Genomic DNA, 23,579 nt, shown 5'->3' with positions numbered 1-23,579 from the left:
AACTAAATCTGTTTGAATTATAACATCAACATTGTATTTATTTGACTTTCAGAGATAATGAAGGCGTCTCAGCAGGCAATCGAGCGCGGAGTCAAAGACTGTGTGTTCATCGACTACAAACGGCGGAGCGGCCATTTTGATGTGACGACTGTCGCGTCAATAAAAGAGATCACCGAGAAGGTAAATTCATCTCTCTGGGTAATAAACTCCATACAAGAATTATCACTGGCACTATACTAGAAGACCGACAGCAATGGTCATTATTATTTTTTAATAACTGTGCACTACTGTCTAAATGAGTTTATCACCATAGATGTCCATCCGTTTTTAAAATGTAATATTTGTCCAGAATGGCAAAGCTGACAATTTGATCAAGATATATCTGATTTATACTTGGCAAAGGTTTCAGATACAAGTCATGTGGCACGTTTATCTGAACCCAGTTCTCATGCCGTCTCCTGTCTTTTTCTCTCGTAGGACTGTCACTGTTTACTTGACATCGCGCCGCACGCCATCGAGCGTCTTCACAGCGTTCACATCTACCCAATCGTCATATTCATTCGCTACAAAAATGCCAAGCAGATCAAGTGAGTAAATCTTCAGGCTTCCTGGTTCCGGTACACTCCGGGCTGCAGAGCCTCGGCTGGTACGGCTGAAGAGGATCCAGGTGGAGCTGGGAGTTCAGGTCTGTGGGGGAAACCTTTATGGCATCTTCGTGGAGAGTTTGGATGACGAGAGCCCTGCTAAGAGTCCTGACGGCCTGCTGCTTGGAGACTTGATATTGGAGGTATTTGCGAGAAAATCATTTTAATTAACCAAGAAGGTTATTTGCAAAATATATGTTTCTGGTCACATCTTAATGCATTTTAAACCACACAGTGTTTGGTCTCGACAAATGAGCAATTCATCTTGATTATTTTTGTTTGCCTGTGCCACCACCAAGCCATTTACTCCTGCTTCTTCCCCCTCTCAAACAGTTAACAGTACTTTAGTGAGAAGAATGGGCATAAGATTGTTAAATATAAATGCTGTTGAAAATGTAAAGAAAGAAGCTCAACTTTTCCTAATTCAGCAACTTTCTGGGTGGCTTTCCAGTTTGCATCTTGTAGTTTTGGCCTCAACACCCAATGAAATGTTGGAGTGTGACACCACCTGAGTTACTGTGACTGAGCAAAAGCACTCTATGGTTATACACTCAAAGTTCAAGAACTGCTCCCGTTTTAGCATATTCAGTACATCTCTACAAATGTCTTTTTTCGTGTTTTGTTTGGCTTGCTTTTATTGAAAATGATGAGTCATTCTTATTGGCAGCCAAGCTCTGTGTCCTCTTCTCAAATGTTTTTAATTGATGTTTTCAAACAGTACAACGGCATCAGCATGAAGAACAAAACTAAAGAAGATGCTTACCTGGAAATGTTGAAACCAGCTGAAACAATCACATTCAAGGTCCAGAACTGCGTGGACAACCTCTCTGCAATCAAAGAGTCCCCTGGAGATGGATTTTTCATAAGGTACTTGAACAGATCTTTGGATGTGTTTGAATAGTGAAAATAATACAGTATTAGTCATTGTAACATGTTTGGCCTTAAATTACAACCACAAAGAAATCGACGTCATTTTAGTTTGGGGTCGAGAACTAATCTTTGAAAAGGCAAAATCTTAAATGCAGAATCTTAAAAAAGAAAAGAAAAAGCTTTTATGTTTGTAATTTCTGTGAGGATCTGGTCCGTCCTTGTTTAAACGTCAGAGTAATGTTTTTCCTCATAACTGCCTCGTTGTTGTTCTCTTGTCAGAGCACTTTATGAGAGGGTGGTGGCAGAGGTGGAGCAGGAACTCTGCTTTAAGAAAGATGACATCCTGTATGTTGAAGATACACTACCAAATGGCAATTTTGGCTACTGGATGGCCTGGCAACTCGACGAGAATGCACAGAGGTTGGAGAAGGCAGATTCCAAGCAAATACATGTAAGTTCAGCCCGAAGTTTGCTTTTTCAGTCTAGAGGTGATTTTAATTGCATCTGTCACAGTTGAGTTGAACATGCTGATGTATTTCTATAAGGATGGACCAGGAGTTCTACAAAAGACACGGCACGGCCGACATGAAAGACGACAACGGCACCATCAAGTCTCTGTCGGCCGCCGCTCGTCGATCCTTCTTCCGCCGCAGGCTGAAACACAAGCGCAGCGGATCAAAGGATGGGAAGGATCTGATGACTCTGGACGGCATAAGCATAGATTCTTTGCCCATTACAGAAGGTGAGAAAACATCTCCTGAAATGCACATTATGAGTTCACGAGAATACTTTATTCCACAGCGAATAGTATTCCTTCCATTAACATTTATAATATTTATTGATCAATAGCTCTAAAATATGTGTTTGATTTTTATGGGTTACTGTTATTATAATTATTAATTGCATTACTTTAGTAAATATATTTCTTTTATTCCATCTCTGTGATTTCAAGAATCATGACCAGATTGAAATATATGAATGAGGAATGCAAATGCCCCGAGTTACGTTGATTTAACCTTGAATTATTGGTCGCCAGATTTATCGGGTAGCTATCGGGTGTTAAAATTGCATAGAACTCACGGTGGCTCAATATTTATTACTATTTTGTATTTTTACTGTTTACTTATGAGACATGGTGAAATCCAAGACATATTTTACGATGTCGCTTGTCTGCACCTTACCCCTTTTACTGCTGTAATCCAGTAAATGTCCCCACTGCGGGCGACTAATAAAGGATTATCTTATCTTCTCTTATCTATCCTTTCCCAGGGCACATGCATTCATAACTAAGATTATTCAAAGGCAGCTCTATTTCTTTGCTCTCCTGTGTATTTTCTCATGAATAGTTCTCTGTATTGATCTGCTCAGATGGAGTCAGCCTGATGTACCAGAGGGTGCAGCGGGTGGAGAGCGCCTTCCCCAGATCGGTGCTGGTCTTGGGCCCGTTAGTGGAGGCCAGTAAGGAGATGTTGGTGAAGGAGGCTCCTGACCAGTTCTGCCGTTGTCTGCCTGGTGAGCATGTTCACACACGGCTGTTGTTGGTTTGCTTATTCATGAAGGATTCTACATGCGTCTCATTGTCAGGCTGCAGAGAAGGTTTCGACTAAGATGCTTGGTTTCCAAATTTAAATAATAAATGTAATAAGCAGAGGGAACTAAATCTGTTTGAATTATAACATCAACATTGTATTTATTTGACTTTCAGAGATAATGAAGGCGTCTCAGCAGGCAATCGAGCGCGGAGTCAAAGACTGTGTGTTCATCGACTACAAACGGCGGAGCCTTATTTTGATGTGACGACTGTCGCGTCAATAAAAGAGATCACCGAGAAGGTAAATTCATCTCTCTGGGTAATAAACTCCATACAAGAATTATCACTGGCACTATACTAGAAGACCGACAGCAATGGTCATTATTATTTTTTAATAACTGTGCACTACTGTCTAAATGAGTTTATCACCATAGATGTCCATCCGTTTTTAAAATGTAATATTTGTCCAGAATGGCAAAGCTGACAATTTGATCAAGATATATCTGATTTATACTTGGCAAAGGTTTCAGATACAAGTCATGTGGCACGTTTATCTGAACCCAGTTCTCATGCCGTCTCCTGTCTTTTTCTCTCGTAGGACTGTCACTGTTTACTTGACATCGCGCCGCACGCCATCGAGCGTCTTCACAGCGTTCACATCTACCCAATCGTCATATTCATTCGCTACAAAAATGCCAAGCAGATCAAGTGAGTAAATCTCGTGACTTGAAAGATGTTTGTTTCAGTTGCTTTCAGATCCTTCATCGAGATATGGGGGAAATCATTCATCCAAGGCTTTTGATTCTGGAGGATGTTTTATGTTGATTTGTTATTTATTCGTTCAGAAACGTATCCCCATATTAAATATGGATGCACACAAGTCATCAACAAACACTGAAGTTGCTTTGTCATCCAACTTTATTATATTTATTTATTAAGACATATTGGACATAATGTTTAAACAATCGCCTCCATAAATGTAGAAGATTATTTATCTGTCTAGCTGGATGTTGGAATAACTCTGATACACATTCCTCCGAAAAAGAGCTCCCCTCTACGTTGATGCCAGTTCACCTTCCGGCAGATATAATGTTACATTTCTCTCATTTATTTTTCTTTAAATCAAGACGGACACTCAGGAAGTTGACATGTGCAAAAGTCATGTTGCTTTGATAATCATATTCATCTTGCAGACATAACGAAACACATTGATCAACCTGATGTCATCACGGTGTCGGTAGTTCAGAAACGGCAGCCGGCTCTTTCCCACCACCTGACGTGGTTTGATAGGATGATTGTGATATTTCATAAACCCCTCTGCTGCCTTTTTCACGAGAGATTAATTCTGATGCACTACCCCACCCCCACCCGCTCAGCATGGTACTTTATATATGGGGGGAGGGGTTGTCCAATCAGGCATGTAGCATGAAACCCTGGTCCCTGTGCATGGCCTCCTCACTACGCACTGATCTTATGACTCAAAAGGCAGAGCAGCTACTATATTGAGCTACTGTTGAGATTAAAATGTGTTGATATGCTATTATTGTTGACTGCATGAAAACCTCAAGTATGACGCCAAAACAATTCCGTTTTACTACGGTACATGAAGGCAATCTGACTTCCAGGTGTTGCGAGGGCTCTCAACATGTTGTGTCCCTGGGTAGATAATCCCACTATTGCCCCCGACCATCTGTTCAATATGTGATAAGAAATACCTTTTTAAAATACTATTCCACTCTGAGTGTTACAGACACGCGTCAGTTAAACGGGTTGCAGTACATTTCACACTTCAAAAAAAACAAACGCATTACAATTCATCCAAGCAGAGGAAATAATTGTTGGTGTATAAACGGATTTTCCTGCGTCGTGAAATGATAATTGTGCTCCCACACTCTGAGCTCTTGCAGGTTTCTTTTGGCCACCAGTCAGTCTCTTTGCGTCCCCTGGTTTTATGGTATATCTTTTTATTTTGAAAACCTTCGGTTCAACTTCCTGTTGCAGAGACTGGTGCTCTTGTTTAAATACGTTATAGTTGTATTGATCAGCTTCCAGGTCTCGCCGTGTTTAGCCGCCGACTTTCTTTTTGCAGAAAGTAATAAGCTCCTTCTCTACTTTCTTTATTTCCTAGTCCTTGAACATCTCTGCACCTACTTGTTCTGTTTGTGAACATCCTCAATTTATTTATTTATAAAATGTAATAAGTTACTTTTCACAAAAATCTTCTCTTTGACCAAGTTGGCTCCTCCATACTTCCATTGGAAAAACATCCCATCAAAACTAATGTAAACGCAGGAAGTGTGTTTACACATTGATTGTAGGGACATGTCTCGACCAATATTTGAGCTAACTCATTAACTTTGACGCGAACAGACACACACATGCACACACACAAATGCAGACGCACTCGGGCCGGTAGAAGCGAGCTTTCTCGGCCACACACACACGCCCACAAATCTATGAAGTGGTGCAGCAGGCAAACCTGGTGGAGATTGATTCCTGCTAAGCTCTGGCTGTCATCAGCTGACTGCCAGCTGTCCAAGGAGAGCTCGCAGGGCCTGTGGCTCCGCTTTGTGGCGTGGGCGGCGAACGCACTCGCTTCCCCCGCCCGCCGCACACAAACGCACCTCCCACCGCCTACCTGCTGCAGCGCTTGACGGGAGCTCCAGCTTATTCGTGGGTTTCTTTTTCCTCCGAGAGGCAACGGCAGACCAATATGTTGAATTTATACAGAGTATGGCAAAACCCTCAAATTTCAATTATTTATTACCATTTAGCTATTTAACCCTTGTGTTGCCTTAGGGTCATTTTGACCCGAATCAATATTACACCCTCCCCCCGCCTTAGGATTAATTTGACCCCATTCAATGTTTAATGTCGGTGTTCTTTCGGTAGTCAACAAACAAACATAAAGTGCCTCACACTTAAACTTGGAAAACAATATTAATTCTAATAATTTTCTGGAGGTTTTAATTGCTGGCGTCAAATTGAACCCAAAGGGTAAAATATGTTAGTAAATATAAAGGTAACAGGAGGGTGAAACATTGAATCGGGTCAAAATGACCCATAGGCGGGGGGAGGGTGTAATATTGATTCGGGTCAAAATGACAACTAAGGCAACACAAGGGTTAAGAAAAATAATACTTTTCCTTTAATTTATTTCCATACTTAAAATTATGATATGCACTTGATCTGTATTAAGATGCATGCACCTATAAATTGTATCTATTATACCTCAGTATCCTGGCATGTCCTACAGATATACTCTGCAATTGTTTCAGTGCAAATGTTTTGGGGTGTATATATTCAGCTGGCAAATACACAAGCGCAATAAAAACATGCCAATAAATGCAAGGTGAGATTTGTAGGAGTGATTTAGAGCAAGCCATATAACAAGAACCTATTTTTAAAATGTATTTACTGGTGCTGACGAGCTGACTCCTTCCACGGCTTGGTAGTGCATCGTGTTATGATTCTGAGTCGTGTTATTTCTTCCGGATGTTGACGGGTGCTGATGCTTGTGTCTCTTCAGAGAGCAGAAGGACCCTTTGTACCTGCGGGATAAACTCTCTCAGAAGCATTCCAAGGAGCAGTTTGAGGCGGCACAGAAAATAGAGCAGGAGTACAGCCGCTTCTTCACAGGTTGGTGAAATGACGAGTTTCTCTTGGATGCACTACAGATGCAGTAATAACTATGTTGAGCTTATAGAGACATGTATACTAAATGTGTAGCTGATGAATATATGATTGGAGGGCTGAACATGGAAAGAATTAGTCAATTATCCGAAAAGTTAAATAGTCTTTCAATATATTAATAGAATAAATATGTTCTAGCATTAGCTTCTGAGTAGTTTAATCGATGCCTTTCTTTGTCTTATGTGAAAGTAAAGATGGCTTATTTTGCTTTGGGCTGTTGGTCAGACAGCAATTTAAAGATGCCCCCTTGTATTAGACATATTGTGATTTTTATTTCCCAATTTAAAAAAAATCATTACACATTTAAGACATTATGCAGATTTCCTGGATCTAATTTGTATTTTTAATTTCTACTAGATAATTTTTATATGGCTTAATGGTAAAAAGAAAACAGTTTTTCGCACTGTCTAACATTTTAGCACTTGTCTCTTTAAGGGCCTACCAAAAATCCCAGTCTGCTTTAATTGGCTTGGGTGAAAAAAATATGGTCCACCTTTTTGTAAAGGTAGCTCTCTCAAAGCAAGTTCTCGTGTGTTCACAAGTAGTGAAAACATTACTTTTTTTCTTCAAATGTCCCCCTTTTAAAAATATATTTAAAAAATGGATTGCATGAAGCTGTTAAATCGGCGGAGTTCTTTTTCAATCGTGACCAACTATATATAAAAATACATCTCTTTATTATTAATGACAAATTGATAATGGGAAGAATCACTAGTTTCAGCCGGACTAATGTAAATCTCTCACTGTTTTGCAGGCGTTGTTCAAGGAGGCAGTGTCGCCTTCATTTGCACTCAGATCATGAACATCGTGGATCAGGAACAAAGTAAAGTTCTGTGGATTCCAGAGGGAGCGCCATAGAAGATGTGATCATTATTATTATGGGATACACGGTGAAACGGTACAGCTAAAAGACATTGTGGTTCACTCCAATGCTTTTTCACATGTAGCAATATCCACACTGATGACTATGTTGATCATGTAATATTCCCACTACAATAGTATTGTACTGTACTACAGATAGATTTGTTTACACTAGTATTTAATACTTGAATGTTTTATTTCCCCTCGCATCTAGTAGGAGTCCTTTTTTAATCCCACTTTGTTCCATGAATATGTCGGACCACAGGAAGTCTGCATCGACGCAAACATAAGACTTTATTCTTGAAGTGAAGATGAGAGTGGACCACCGTGTTCCCTTCGCTGTATTTATACGTATTCTCCTGCCATGTAATTTATGTTATCAAATCAAAGATGTTGGTTATGAACTTTTTGTAATACAAATGTAGTTGTGTAGTTAATAGGAAGGATGCTATTTTCCAATGACTGTCCTACTTTCACATTATGTTGCAGTCGTCTGTTCTATTTTTTTTTCTCCCTTTGATGGCACTGATGGCACTGTCATTCATCATTTCAGCCCTAAAAATATTGTGCCAAGCTAAAAATATCTGCTCCACTACCCATTGTTCGGATTTATTAACACTACAACGTCCAGTCTGAATCACGCAGCAGGTAACTTCTCAACACCAGTTTGTCCCAGGTTGTGTGTTCGACTGGTGTTGCCAATAGTGCTCGTCTTTGTCCAGTGGATTTTTTTTTTAAAAAAGGGATATTTTATTCGTGGTACATGGTTGGCTGTCGACTAAACCTCTTTACACGCACGTTTTTAGATTTTCAGTACATGACGTTTTCAACATTTCATGTTCACGTTGGATGAAACACTCCAGGTCCTCTCATAATGAATGTTAATATTTCTATAAGATATTAAAAACTGTTCAACAATTTGTCTGCGTTTTCAATTGATGTATATAGTTTGTTTACGCGTCAGATAATTTGTATTGCATTTTAGTTTTTGATGGATATTGTTACCTTTTTTGTGCAAGATGATGAATATAACAAACTTTGTCAAGAAAAAAATGCCACAAGTTTGATCCAACATCTTCACCTTCTGACCACCAGGGAGAGTAAACCCCCACTGTGGGTGAGACGTGGTCAGATGTCCTTTATCACTTTTCATGCCACCCATCATCTTATTCACTGAGTTGTTGAATAACTTTTCGCTTGATTTAGTTTCAAATTGTTTCAAGTGAAGAACAGAGATATATATTTAATTTATTTTGGCTGGCAAAGCCATGCTGCTGTCATCAAGTAGCCTAATAAGTCACTGTATACTTTGAGGAGGATTTGTTTTTTTACAAACTCTTAATCCACACTGATACGTAATCAAAGCTCAACATCATCTGCTACAGTTTCAAATACAAATGTTTGATCTCGTTTCAGCACTAACGTAAATCCTGTAATTTTAAAATGAATGGAAAACAGTGAAGCTCTTATTGTTCATTGGAAGAAAAGAAAAAACTAGTTAAAAAAGTGAGCCGTAACGACAAAGTTCAGATCATCAAACATGGATGCAGAGGTCACTATAAATAACCAGACAACCAGATACGCATCGACGTCTGCTCCTCTGGCCCCGCCCCCCGCTACCTGTAAATCTGCGATGCCATCTCCCGACAAATGGACGTGACAGGCGGGGATCGGCGGTGACTCGATCCGCTCTTTAACGCAAGAAACCTTCATTTATTAGTTTCCCAAAACCAGATTTCCTGGAAGATATCGACGTACTGCGTGACCCTTTTTCAACGCGTGGCGCGCATGCAACAGTGCGCGCGCGGTGCGGGGCTGAAGAAGCGGACTTGCGGGGGGGAAGATGCGCGGCTATAACGAGCTGGAGGAGTGAATCCATCGGAGGACGAGTCTCTACTACGTCGCCGCAACGCGTAGCGCCGGTTCATCCATCGGGACTGTCGGGGACATCGTGAGGCTTTTTGGGGAGATTGCACCCAAAAAAAGAAGAGATTTTGTATTTATCTTTTTTTTTTTTTTTTTTTGCGCTGATCAAGCGGATGACGCGCAATTCCAGCCACGAACGCGCATCGAGAGGCGCACAACTGCGATCCTGATTTCAGAGGAATTTTTGTGTAATCACCGTGCGAGGAGACGCGCTGTCGACTCCAACTTTTACGTCGTTGCTCAGAGAAGCCAGATGAGAAGGCGGAGGAGCGGAAGGTGGTTGACTTAACATGGCTGAGCCACTGGGGCATCAGGGGCCGCCGGCCGGAGAGCCCCGGAGCGCCTGAATTGCAGTCGAGTGGACTGTTTTGTTGGAAGTGGGGGGCTGGCAGGTGACCAGGGGCCGAGAATGTCGAAGAGATTCAACCCGGATCCTTCCGTCCACATATCCAAGATGAGTGTCATCATCCCGTTTTCCTCAGATGTGCCATGTGACAGCAACGGCCAGCGCATGTGGTGGGCTTTCCTCGCCTCCTCCATGGTCACTTTCTTTGGGGGTCTCTTCATCATCCTCCTGTGGAGAACTCTTAAATATCTGTGGACTGTGTGCTGCCACTGGAACGCCAAGAAGGTACGCCCGGGCATTTCACAAACCACCACCACCACACCCTCGTGAAATTGCGTTTTCCTTTTTTTTCCAGGGTTTCTGTGCAACAGCGTGTCCGGGTTGATTTATGAAATAGGCTCCTAATTAAATCAGTGTTCAATAAGGCCTCTTCGACAGAGCATCGTGGGCTTCGTGACTTTGAATAATGAACTGAATGTCACATAACAAAGGGATACCATTTATAGTAAAATAATGTAATATGCACTGGTGTGGTTGGGCTGGTTTTTAGTTGCAGCTGACACTTGTTGGTGGACAACCTTATGTTTGTTCCATTAGTTTGATTTTTTAAAAAGTGATCAAACTCACTAGCAGGTATATATCATCATTTTAAACCGCTTCACTTATGCTACCATTTGTTATTTTAATATATTAGTTGTCTTTTGGTTGATTCTGAAAGCACAATATCTGATTACAATGAAACCGTCTTTTATCACATTTTTAGAATCCTTTCTATTCAAGAAATCCTTGAAAAAAAGTTGACTGTATTTTGATAACAATGGAATATTGTAAGGCTAACCCAAACTGACACACACACACACACTACCCATCTAATATATCTTCTCGCACCTAGGTAGTTTAGATTCAGAGATATTTCCAACCACTCCAGAACAATGTATGTGAATTGAATTTCATTAGTGATGCAGAAAACGGTGATTAAAAAAGATAATTATGGCAACACTGTTCTTGTTGTCCTGCATCCTCCACAGACCTTCTATGAACATTTTCACTGGGACTACTTTCTATCGAATAATTAGCCTCTATACAAACACTTGTTGTAGCTGTGGACTCAGTTCAATGACATCTCCCCCCCCCACCCCCCCTTCGCCCCGCCCCCTTATTTGGGTTTGATACATGGAATTGGTCATTTGGATGAACTCACAAGATTTTAAGGCATTGACGGAAGCGCAAACTATCAGGAACTTTGGGATGTGGGACCAATGTTAAACATTTCCAAAGATTGTTTGTGATCCACAGCCGAGTTTCCCACAACGTGTTTTCCCCATCAACATAGTCAGAGGTCATCATTATTTGCAGTGAAGCATTTGTTTGACACGTCTCCAGAAGTCAGGAATAGTGTTGCCCGTTCAGGACGGTCAGCTGTCTTACATTGATGACCAACAGACGTCCTCTGTAGGGCCTCTTGTGGAGGCCAACACTCATGCTGCAGTGTAATCCCCAGAAATCATGTTCACAGCATTCAAGGCATACTGCCACTAGATTTTCTGCTTTACAATTGTTACGGCACCACCTGCCCGAGGCCGGCTGCAGTCCTGCTTTGGGATACATGAAAGAAGAAAAAAAATACAAAACTTGCAGTTTCTTTGCTTTAACTGTATCCTAAAGTTTGTATTCTCCTTTGTATGTTTGAGGACAAAGATGGAATAGCTGACTCGGGTACCACAGAGAGAGCAGTTAATGTCTTTCCTTCAAGGATGTGCATTCATCTCTGAGACGGGCAAGGTGATGAGGAGAAATGGCAAATGCTGCATGAAGGGTGATGCGGAACATTTGAAGGGAGACGTCCATCATCTCTATTCTTTGGTTGAATCTGGTTGCAATTAAGCGGTGGAAACTGTTGACCGCTTTCATTAGTTATTCATCTGCTGGTGTAGTTGTGGTTATTTAGGTAATCGTTTAAAATGGCTGAAACAAAGCCGATTGCTAGTTGTCATAGTTCTCGGATGACCTTTTTTTAAATGTTTTTAAATCTGACAAACTATTCTAAACCCAGTTAATCAGATATTAGGATAAAGCTAAGAGATTCTTTTTGACCGGAAGGAAAGATCGATTAGCTAAGATCCTCAGCTCCAGTTGAAATATTCAACAGAATCCACCAGCTCGCATCCTAGTTGTATTTCTACGTGGACAGAAATGGAACAGGAACACATCTCGGGATGAGGTTGTCGCTTTCCGAGTCCACAGTCGAACACCGTTCATGTGCGAATACGAGAGAGCCGTCGGATTGGGTGTTTTTTGGGTTCAGATTGTGCCGAGAGAAGCTGGTGAGCTCCACCAACCTGTTGTGGGAGTCAGCCAGAGACGGGTCATCTTTTCACTTCCAATCCTCCCCTCTCTGCCTTTCTCGCTCTCCCGGCGTTTATTTTCATTACTCCTCCCCTGTCTTTTTTTTTATTTTTATTTTTCTCATCCAAGAACCAACCTTCCTCCAAAGTGTCAGAAATGCAGTGTCAGGCGCACATGGTATGTGCCATGTGAACAAGTGTTTTCGTTGCTAAGCAACTAGCAAGCAAAGGATTTCATTATAAGAGTAAATCTCTCTCTCTCTCTCTCTCTCTCTCTCTGTTATGCAGTTAACTCGGCTGTGAGATGCGGCAGGTTGTGTTGGAGGGACACCTCCCCACCCCCTCCCAGTCTGTGCATGTCGTTAGCAGCCCAAACCTGGAGCTTTCAGAGCACATTGTTATCGTTCATCGATGGGAGTTGATAATGAGTTTCCTCCCTTTCATTTTGTTTCCCCCCCCCTCCGTGAGGCGTTCACTGTCCCCATTCGGTCCAGACCGCTCCCATGTCTCTGGGACTTAGCCTCCATCTTTGTGGCTCCGCCTCCGCCTCTGTGTGCAGGAGACCCGCTCGAGGTTTGAGACGCCATATACTTGTGATGCAAGGTATACTGATGACGGGCCCCAGTGTGTACACACACACACACACACACACACACACACACACACTATTATGCAGACCATGTGCTCAACTTGTCAGTCTTGACAGATTGTTGCGCCAAAAGAAGCCTCACTTCCATATTTTTTCACATGATTATTAGTTGATATGGAACATCTCCATGCATATTACCCAGAAATCATCATTTTATAGATTTCTGCTGACTGGTTTACCCCCCAACAACTCATATCTTATGTCAGACACATAATTAGAGACCCCTGCCCCCCCAAACCCAACCCGACCCAACTGCTCAGCCTGAACTGACTATATTCACGCACCTGCCATATAACCAACGGTGGACAAAGCTCGATGGTTATTGGTCGATGTGTTGTGTGTTCAAGTTATTGAAAGAGGGCCCTCGCCACCCGATATTTTTAGCCACTCTAGCTGCTTGGTTCTGGCATGTCCGCCGGATGTGAAATGTTGTACAAACATTGATGTTACCCTCAGGATGAACTGTAATAACTTTGGAGCTCCACGGACTTTTCCTTTAGCGCCATCAGGACGTCGACCTGTCTGGTGTCGAGTGAAATGTCCCGACAACTATTGGAGGGATTGCGGTGAAATTCGCTCCGCATATTGAAGCTCCCCTGACTTTTCATAAAATGCCATCATCAGGTCAACGTTTTCATTTGTCCATTACTTTGGTTTATGACTAAAAACCGGAGGGTGATTAAAGGTCACACTGCTTTAACCTCCTGAGAAGTGGGGTAAAATAGTGTCTTCCAACTTCTGATTTTTTTGTGATTTCCTACCGATTTAGAGTTAAATAAACATCTTACAATTTAAAAAATAAAAAAAATATTTTCATTTTAAATGTTCCACTGTAGTGGACCACAGGACAATTTTCGTGCGAAAAGACAGAAAAAATATCGAAGATAATCTAACAAATTATGTCTGTAGAGTCAAATTAAACCATTAATACATTCAACATGATTATTAAACTAAATCATTCATTCATCTGGATTGTTTTTGCTTGTTGGTTGAAGGATGGTAGAATTGTTTAATTAATTCTGAACATCTTATGTCCAGGAGGAACATAGAGCAGATATATTGTAACTATGAGACGAGTGCTCAAGATCAAACAGCTGTAATTACGAGTCAGAAAAGTGGAATAGCTGAGTGGCACTTTGCAGTCAACATGGACTACATCAGCCATCAAAGGTTATTTTTAAAACAAGCTAATTTTGGTCATCGTTTCTGAGACACAAACTGACGCTTTGCTGCAGGATCTTTTCCAAAAGACAAGAGCCTGATGTCATTGGGATCATTGCACTTTATTTGGAGCAAAAAAACAACAACAAAAGACGAGACCATTTCTTTTAAAGCAGATACAGTCTTTGTAATGTGTGTTTTGATTGGCGGTGTCATTAGCCTCTCACATTGCATAACATTAGCAGCATGCTGCAGCCTGGCTGTCATGGCACCATCTGGGATCCAACAGGTCTCAGATGAACTCAAATGTTAAACATGTCCACGGTGCCAGAGCGCCGCCGCCGCCGCTGCTTTTTGACCAAGAAGACAAGAGATGCATTGGATTATGTTGCAAGACGAGTTGTATAGAACATGTTTATGTATGTTTACATGTTATGCTGGTGTGTGTGACTTTTTATATTTTTGTGATTAATATCACACTTAATTACTGGGAGGTGGGTTTTTTTTCACAGATTTTCGTGGCCAAATTTCCCAGTTTTGCTGTTGCATACAGTTCCAACTCTTTGAAAACGTTTTTCATCCTGTGCATCGGTTGAGTCATTCATTAATAACACGTTTCGACTCGTGTCCAGTTTTAGCTTCTGCTTCTGCATACTGAGTTAGTTAAGCTGCTGACTGGAGGCGTAGTTTCTCTGCTCTTTGATATATATACATATATATATATATGTATATATATATATATATATATATACACTACCGTTCAAAAGTTTGGGGTCATCCAGACAATTTCGTGTCTTCCATGAAAACTCACTTTTATTTATCAAATGAATTGAAAATTGAATAGAAAATATAGTCAATACATTGACAAGGTGAGAAATAATGATTAATATTTGAAGTATTAATTTTGTTCTTCAAACTTCAAGCTTAAAGGAAGGCCAGTTGTATAGCTTATATCACCAGCATAACTGTTTTCAGCTGTGCTAGCATAATTGCACAAGGGTTTTCTAATCAATATATTAGTCTTCTAAGGCGATTAGCAAACACAATGTACCATTAGAACACTGGAGTGATCGTTGATGGAAATGGGTCTCTATACACCTCTGGAGATATTTCATTAGAAACCAGACGTTTCCACCTAGAATAGTCATTTACCACATTAACAATGTACTGTATAGTGTGTATTTTTGATTAATGTTATCTTTATTGAAAAAACAGTGCTTTTCTTTGAAAAATAAAGATATTTCTAAGTGACCCCAAACTTTTGAACGGTAGTGTATATATATGTGTATATATATGTATATATATATATATATATGTGTATATATGTATACATATGTATATATATATGTGTGTGTGTGTGTATACATCTTAACCAAATACTTGGTACTATTGATTGGAAGGATGTGGGGTCATACAGTCTCTCTTCACACAGAAGAGGGGCTATAGATCACTTATGAAACTCGGATATTTCAAGATTTTCCACGAACACGAATGCCTTGATTTATTATTAATTCATTTATATGAATGTATTTTTAAATAATGGATTCACTTTTGCAGAAAATGGTGTCACGAGCCATATGTTATACTCCAACTTAATGGGCCTGTCGTTTGAGAAATGTTCTCGGTGGATCCCGAGAATAGGCGAGCAAAGTTGATGAATGACCTCTGGTGTCAGGGGGACTAGATTTAGGAGAGATGGAGTAACCTATATTTGGAGGATCTGACTATTGATCAAAGTGACCAAGAGGAGATGACCTGCCTGAGCGGGTGTAATGACTCCATCTTCTTCTCTGGTGTCTGCAGCTACATTAAAATTGTATCTTTTAATTTCATTTAAATAAAGTCCGGTGGAAGATTGTTTAACCCTCTTGGTGCGTGCTACAACTTTTACTAAAGTAAATATCACACCCACAATACGCACAACTAAAACAATGTTTATCCTGCAAGAAGGAATTAGAGTACATTTACATCTAAATGTTTAAAAATAAATAAATGCAGCTCTCTATCTTATCAGAATCGGAAACATGTATTTGCTACATTAGACACATGAAGAATTTGCCTTGGTGTGTGTACATTAGAGATGTATGTTTCTTCCTGCATGTGACCGTAAGATGACCCTCCCCCTTTTTAAAGAATAATTGGACAGAAGCGTGTCATGAATCACAAATCATTAATCTTTGATCTCTTCCTTTTCTGGCATTTTGAAATACCATAGTGTGTTTTTAGTGTGCGTTTTTAGATTTGGTCATTAAAGTGCTCGGGGATGCCAGCGGGTTGCCAATTAAGCCTCAACCGCTTCCCTCGACACAGCCTGCGTCGCTCTATTCATTGAAGCAGGGAGGCGCACCGGCAGATGAATACTTCAGGCCGAGTGTTCAGAGAAGAGAAGAATTAATCGGAATCGGGATGTTATTGCAAAGTATTTAAAAAGGAAAAGAGTCGTGCACGCCGTCCATCACGTGTCATATATTTACGACAACAATTTTAGAGATGAAAACAAACACGATACTGATCTCTTTCAATTGTAAATGTATGTCGTTAGTTTACCAATATTGTTTGACAAACAAATTTAGTCCCATATAGGCAATGTATAAATGTAATAAAGCCTAAAAATCACAATACAAAAATACTGCTGTATAAAACTTCTGTATTTTCAAATTTACAGGAAATACCAGTGTGTTTTTAGCGTGGACTTTGATGTACAGTCCCGATCTATACCAAGACTAAACTAGTTATAAAGTTTGATAGGTAAGAAATATACTGTATACTCTAATTACATAACGCTATTTAGTTACGAGATTGACTGAAGCTAGCTAACATTCAATTTAATTTAAATGATGTATTATTGCACCAACATAAGGCTGTGGGACTTATAAGAATTGCGTAGAAAAAAAGAGGCTGAGAACCTTTTAATAAAAAAAATACAAAAGTGTTTCTTCACTTTAACCTATATTTGATTATGATTGTCAGGAAAAGGGAAGAGAGGTGGAGATAACTTGACTTCCAGTTTTTTTAAAAATATTTAATTTAATTTGTCATTAGTATTGTGTATTGTGTATGCATATATGTTGTATATATACAAATATTTTTTATTTTATATTTTACTTGGTATACTTCTTGTATATATCAATATCTTTCATCCCTGTTTTTTATCTTTTGTTTTATATTTTATTTTTTATTCTTGTGTGTTTAGTTTATTGGTGCTGCTACTGTTACGACAAATTTCCCCTTGGGGATGAATAAAGTATATATCTATCTATCTAATAAGGGTCAAATGCCAAAAAAAAAACTGAATCCTACACTTCCCAAAATGCAATTGGACAGTGTCTTTCACTAGTGCCCTTCGTGCAGATTCTTTCAAATATTTAATTTTGTCAATCCTAAATCACGGTAACCCTCATGACATCACTATGACATCAACTGGATTATTTGATCTTATTCAAGAGAGCGCTCAAAACCACAGAAGAAGAAAGTAACATTTCATTCATAAAAGTATTGTTTACGTGTCCCTATGACCATTACACTTTGTTCATGTAAAATCTGTAAAAATTCCCTTTTTTATATAAACACTAATTCTTAAGTAATAATAATTTGCTAAGTACTCAGCACTTTCTTCCTCAAGATAAAAATAAAATAAAATTGGCACAAATCTGAGGAGAATATCTATCTCCTTAGAATATTTAAATCCACTAAACTTTATATATTAAGTGGCTTATCTTTGAATTCCAAAGGCATTTATAATATATTTATTATATATACTCACCCTGATCTCCTTCAGGGGATTCGCAACGGAGATTTAACTTGAATTCCCCCAGAGGCTGTTTCATGACTTGCCGAATGAGAATTTAGTTTTTTCTCAATACAAATGATGTAGCTTTTGAGAAATCTTAGTGGTTTGGAAAAGCATGTAAAATAACGAGTGCAAAAGTGCCTGTTTACCCATTTTATTGAAGCAAAAGATGCACTACACTCAAATGAGAACTGTGTGCGCTCTGAAGTAGATACTGGAGCCATTGCCTGGAAACAGCTGGCACCTGTTGCCTCATTTCAAACCTGCAGTTTCACAGAATTTTTCCGTTCCTGCGTCTCGTTGGCCGCATTAGATACTAAGTGAGCTGGACATGTTATTATAGTGTTATCAGGTTAGTGCTGCGGGGCTCTGGACAGGCTGTAGGAAGTGTACCAGGGTTTGCTGGTGGTCCTGCTGGTCTGTGACTAATGGCTCTGACCATGATTGAATTACTTGCTGCAGCCAGCTATTTCGTAATAATGATGGAGAGGGTTGAAATGTGTGGGCGGCATTATGGAAAACCCTTCTGAAAAAACCCTCTTTTTATTGACCCTTATCCTTAGTTCTAAATGGCAGCTATTCAACTTTTTACTTCCCATTTATCGAATGGCAAAGAAAACAAGATGTTTGTTTTAGATTATTTTTGCTGTTATGATAATTTGGATATAGGTCTGAACATGGTACATGAGGGTCTTAACGAGCTCTCTTCCTCTGCTAATGAGAATGTTTGTAATTGTTTTTATTAAGTTTGCACTTTTCTCTCAACAATTCTAATGTTCTCTGTTCTTACAGACAAGTTCACAATCAGATTGTGAAGATTTTTAAACTTTTTTTTAAATTACAGTTTTAGATCAAGGAACTTTATTTTTGATTGTAATCTTTTCATAATACTTAACCTTTTAAAGGAGAAGTCTGCTGTTTTTTAGCAAACATTACTCAACGTATCTTCTCATACTTTGAGTCTTATTATACTTTGTGGCTCTATAGACTATAGAGTATTTATAGCAGCAGAATACTGTGGGATCGACTCATCGTAATGCAGCATGTGGCGCACTAATGTAATTTTGGACAACATTGGAGGCTCTATGGCTCAGAAATAGTCATATCAGGCTTTAGCGTCACAGTCAATAATTGTCGTGCATTAAGTCAAATAAATATATATATACATATATATATATATCACTAGACTAATTAGCTAAAGACACATAAAAGAGCCAAACCTTTGCACTGTAGTTTATTTAAGTTGAACTTGTGTCCTGCTGACATATTTACTCACTAACTCACCAAATCCAAGGCTACAAATAGTCTCCAACAAATCCACTTTGAGTAAATATCACAACGGCAGCTGTTTTTTAGTAATTTGTCCACCCCTATCTTCAAAAGTGAAGCTAAACATTTGTGAGCTGTTTGTATACATCTCTGTCTTCAGTTGGAACACATTTATTTAGCACGGCATCACTAGATCACACACACACACACGCACACACACACACACACACACACACACACTCAGACACACTCAGACACACACACACACACACACACACACACACACACATCTCGTCAGGCTTCAAATGAAGCGTTTGCTTCTGGACTGCACACGTTTGGATCAATCATGTGGCTGTCCTATCTAGGGTTGGGTACCGAAACCCGGTGCCAATATGGTACCGGTTCCAATACAACCGGTATTACCCGGACCGAAACGCAACGCACATTTCGGTGCTTCTTTCCGGTGCCTGAGCCGATTGAAATTGAAAAAAACTATTGTTGTGAACTTCTCTGGTGACTCCGCCCTGTCAGCAGGTTGCGATAGCCTCTCATATTTAACTCTGACAGCGGAGGCTGCTCCGTGTGTGACTAGTGAACCCGTGTGGAGCACACCAGCGTCAGGCTGGACGCGATGGGGAGACCGTCACCGGTCCCCCTGAACACGGGGAGACCGATGATGACGAGCAGCCGTAACTCAGATTAGTACCGTATCGTTGATTGCAAGTCTTGCATTCATAAAAGTAGGCCAAGAAATAATCAAACCGCCTGCTCTCTTTTTCATTCTCCACGCTTTCAATAACAACTAGATTTGACTGACACACTTTCAATAGTCTTCTGATGTTTGAGATCAAAGGACTTGTTGACTTGAGAACGTAGCATTCAGAAGCTAACGTTGTGGGGTCAGGGGGTCAAGACAATGAGAAAAAAAACCAATGGAACTCAAGTTGTGATTTGTGTTTGACTTTTCTTTGTTGTTTGTTGTTATTAATATATTATATATATATATATGTATATATCTATGTATATATGTATATATATATATATGGTAAAAATCTGAATTAGAGAATATGAATATATTTATTTTATTTTTTTTTTAAAAACAAAAAAAAAAAAATGTCATGCATTCTGGATTCATTATAATAATCATTGCAATTGCTTTCCTTTTTTTATTTTTAATATTTTATTATATTTGAGCAAACAAAGAAAAAAAAAAACTCTAAAATAAAATTTTTTTTCCTCAGACCAAGTAAAAAAGATTTATAACAGCTGAGTGTTTGTCAGTACCAGGAAGGCTTGCAGCAGGTGTTTGTTTAATTAATACAATTCAAGTGATTTGTTGTTTATCTACTAAGTATACTTTTTCATTTTTTTAATATTTTTAGATAGGATATTTGAGTTTTTTTAAGCTGTAAAACCATATCAAGCAATAAATCAGAAAAAAGGCTTGCAATATTTCAGTTGTGATGCATGATTTTTTTTTTTTTTTTTTTTTTTTAGAAAATAAAAAGAAAGAACTTCAATATCTCTAATTATTCTGACAGTCTGTATATGTATATATATATATATATATATAGTATATATATATATATATATATATATATATATATATATATATATATATATATAGTATATATATATGTATGTATATATATATGTATATATATATATATATATATATATAATCATGAAATATAATGTACTTTTACTTTTTAAAAAAAAAAAAAAAATTCGTCTGCACTGCTGCTCCTGTAACCTTAACTGGAGACTAATAATCATCCCCCAGCCCTCAAGTGGGTCTACCTATTGGCTCCCTCTCTCTGGCCTGGATGCTAGGACACTAGCAGCCTGGTGTCCACAAATGTGTTGAGGTTTGGAAAATATTCATCTTACACTGAACTGATATAGCGGTGGAACACATATTGTTTTCTATATAAGAGGATTTTTCCAGGCATTGATCCACTATCACAGAAAAAAAGGCTGTTAATAGTTGGTTGCCAAGGGTTAGGTTAGAACACTATAGCATCAATGCTTTCAAAAAAAACTTGAATGTGAAAAAAACAAAAACAATTTACTCATATGAATATGGAGAGGTTTTTTAATGTCCTCATTGTGCGTTTAAAAAAAAAGTTACCTTCCGCATCCTTTTCTTTGCAGGAGGTCCATCGGCTCACCACAGGCAATGGCATCAAGCGCATCAACAAGAACGACCTGCCGGCCAGCGAGGTGGGCTGGATGACCTCGGTCAAAGACTGGGCCGGAGTCATGATCTCCGCTCAGACACTGACGGGAAGAGTCCTGGTGAGTTCACACGCGGTCGCTGAAGCGTGGCAGTCGATCGTGATCACCCCCCCCCCCCTCCTCCTCCCAACTTCCTCATGACGGCTATCAGCACTCTGGTTGAACTCCTTCATATATTTGTCAATAAAAGGTCCTGGAAAATAATTGTTATTATCGGCCAGGCCAGAAACCTACCTGAGGAGGAGCCCGCGCCACACTTACATTTGCACACATTTATTTCTGCTTCCGCATAAAGACACCATTTTGCAGTTCATGTCGTGAGAGGCAGACCCATCAAAACAAAGCCAGGGGGGGAAAAAAAGAGGAGAGATTTAAAGAGTGTGTTAAGGTCACACCCCATAATGCTCTCAGATAGCACAGGGAAACGGATCCAGAAGGACGGAAGGAGGGAGGGACATGTCGAGTTTACCAATTGCATTCGCTCAGCCGGAGTGGTTACCATGACACCCGGCGTGTCTGTTGACAGTGTCATGTGGGGAACTCGTGCCTTTTCGAGCACATGTGATGAGATCCTTATCACATCCTATTTTCTTCATCTTTTTTTTTTACCGTAACCTGTAACCTCATCGAGTCGAGGACACTTTCAGTACGTTGGAGGTTCTGCTGCTTTGTGTTTTTCTTCTTCTTCATTTTACAAGAGTGTTTGATGATTTGGATGCAAGTGCTTGGCAATGCAACAGTATGACGGAGGAGTGATGAAATGAAATGGCGTGAGTGGGAGCGCCATGCCAAGGCTTGCCGCAGTGCTCGGGGCTCATCCCGCTTTGTCCCACCCCGCTATATGTGGCGCAGCGACTCCAGTTGGCTCGGCACATGCAGGTTATTCATCATGAATGTGGGCAGCCGCACTCGAGCATAATGGTTGGATGTGGAATATTAACTAACCACTTTGTTCCCGTTTGTGGTAACAAAAAGTGTGTGCGTGCGTGGAGGAGGGGCGGATTTGTTGTAAACAAAATTGATTAATTGTATAGGTCTCTCACTGGGACAAACACTCCATGTCAATTGCTTTACTCATATGTGCATCACATTTGTATGATAATGTTCCTGCTTTTGGTGTATGTTATTTAAAATGCAGCGGAGTGAAATATTTGCTGTAAGCTTCTGCAGGGAGGTGATTAACACAGAGAACAAAATACAACTATGTTTTTGCTCTGTTTGGGCTAAAAACAGCACATTTTCTTCTTCCTCCAAATGCCACATGGAACTCTGATGACTCAGGTTGAACTCCGGTTGTCCCCCAGGCATCGTCTCTCAGTTTTAAGCACAGACGCTAGTGACGGCGGATGGTGACGGCAACGTGTTGCTTCACAGAAGCTGGACATTAGCTGAGCTGCCACCCTGCGTTTCCTTGTCTTTCACTCGAAATCACCAACGCTCCCCTCAATTCATACGTGTGTTTTTGTGTGTATGTTTTTGTGTGTGCAGCTCAAGTGCCCTGTCTCAATGATGGCGTGACACACAACTGTTCAGCGAGCCTTCGTCTGTAACCATGGCAACTGCAGCTTACCTAAACACGGCAGATGTGTGTTTTATATCTCAGCCTGTTTAGAGGGCACATTTAAAGCCTTTTTCCAGGCCATCTGAGAGGGACTTGTACCAAAGTGTGTGTGGGTTGGGGTCTATTCCCACATCCTTACCCTCGTTTTTGTTCTTTTTAAAAACATAGTTGTTGCAAACAACCTGTTTGTTCTTGAAATATCCAGAAACTGCTTTTTACTTCAGGGTTTTTTATTGCCTGCCTATTTTAAAGGTGCAGCCTTTGTTATAAAGCACAATAGAGGCTGAATAGATTTTTTTTCTTCTCAGTTCTTCTCCTTGATGCACTCGGTGCATGTGAATCCTCCAATGCGTGTCCGCTAATTAATTTTACCAATTAAACCTGCTTACAATCTTAAGAGTCGATGTAGTCAAGGAGAGAATATATAATAATGTTAAGCCGTACAGACTATCGTCAAGCATGAATTATGCAAAAAAGGAAGCTCTGCTCCGGGACGCCTGCAATATTTTGCAATTGTGATGGCGGTTTATGGATCAGTCAAGCAGACATTGGCTGATGTCTCTGCAGACTCTTACTATCGCTTCTCTGTTCAGAATGACATTTACAGGGAGAAAAGGAAAAGCTAATGCATGAGACAACAAGAAAATGAGTTTTAAGATGCATTCATCAAAGGTGCAAAATCCCCAGATGACCCT

At 39.8% G+C, this 23,579-nt stretch overlaps 2 protein-coding genes across 9 annotated transcripts in view; both read left to right on the top strand.

Moving 5' to 3' along the window:
- The window catches only part of LOC130203160 (disks large homolog 5-like), a 31,647-nt gene extending 23,128 nt beyond the window's left edge, over positions 1 to 8,519 (top strand). The window contains 4 exon segments of the mRNA XM_056429075.1: positions 53 to 180; positions 478 to 587; positions 6,575 to 6,684; positions 7,493 to 8,519. Coding sequence (XP_056285050.1) covers positions 53 to 180; positions 478 to 587; positions 6,575 to 6,684; positions 7,493 to 7,596 — 452 coding nt within the window. The 3' untranslated portion in view covers positions 7,597 to 8,519.
- Positions 8,520 to 9,296: 777 nt separating this feature from the next.
- Positions 9,297 to 23,579, top strand: part of LOC130203158 (calcium-activated potassium channel subunit alpha-1) — an 81,315-nt gene continuing 67,032 nt past the window's right edge. For all 8 annotated transcript variants that reach the window (XM_056429068.1, XM_056429070.1, XM_056429071.1 and 5 more), the window contains exons 1-2: positions 9,297 to 10,156; positions 21,240 to 21,383. In XM_056429068.1, the coding sequence (XP_056285043.1) occupies positions 9,935 to 10,156; positions 21,240 to 21,383 (366 nt within the window). In that variant the 5' untranslated portion in view covers positions 9,297 to 9,934. The remainder of the gene's footprint in view (positions 10,157 to 21,239; positions 21,384 to 23,579) is intronic.

Source organism: Pseudoliparis swirei, chromosome 13, assembly GCF_029220125.1.
Source record: "Pseudoliparis swirei isolate HS2019 ecotype Mariana Trench chromosome 13, NWPU_hadal_v1, whole genome shotgun sequence".
Taxonomy (NCBI): Eukaryota; Metazoa; Chordata; class Actinopteri; order Perciformes; family Liparidae; genus Pseudoliparis; species Pseudoliparis swirei.
The sequence above is the reverse complement of the archived record's forward strand: the minus strand, read 5'-3'. Positions and strand labels throughout refer to the sequence as shown.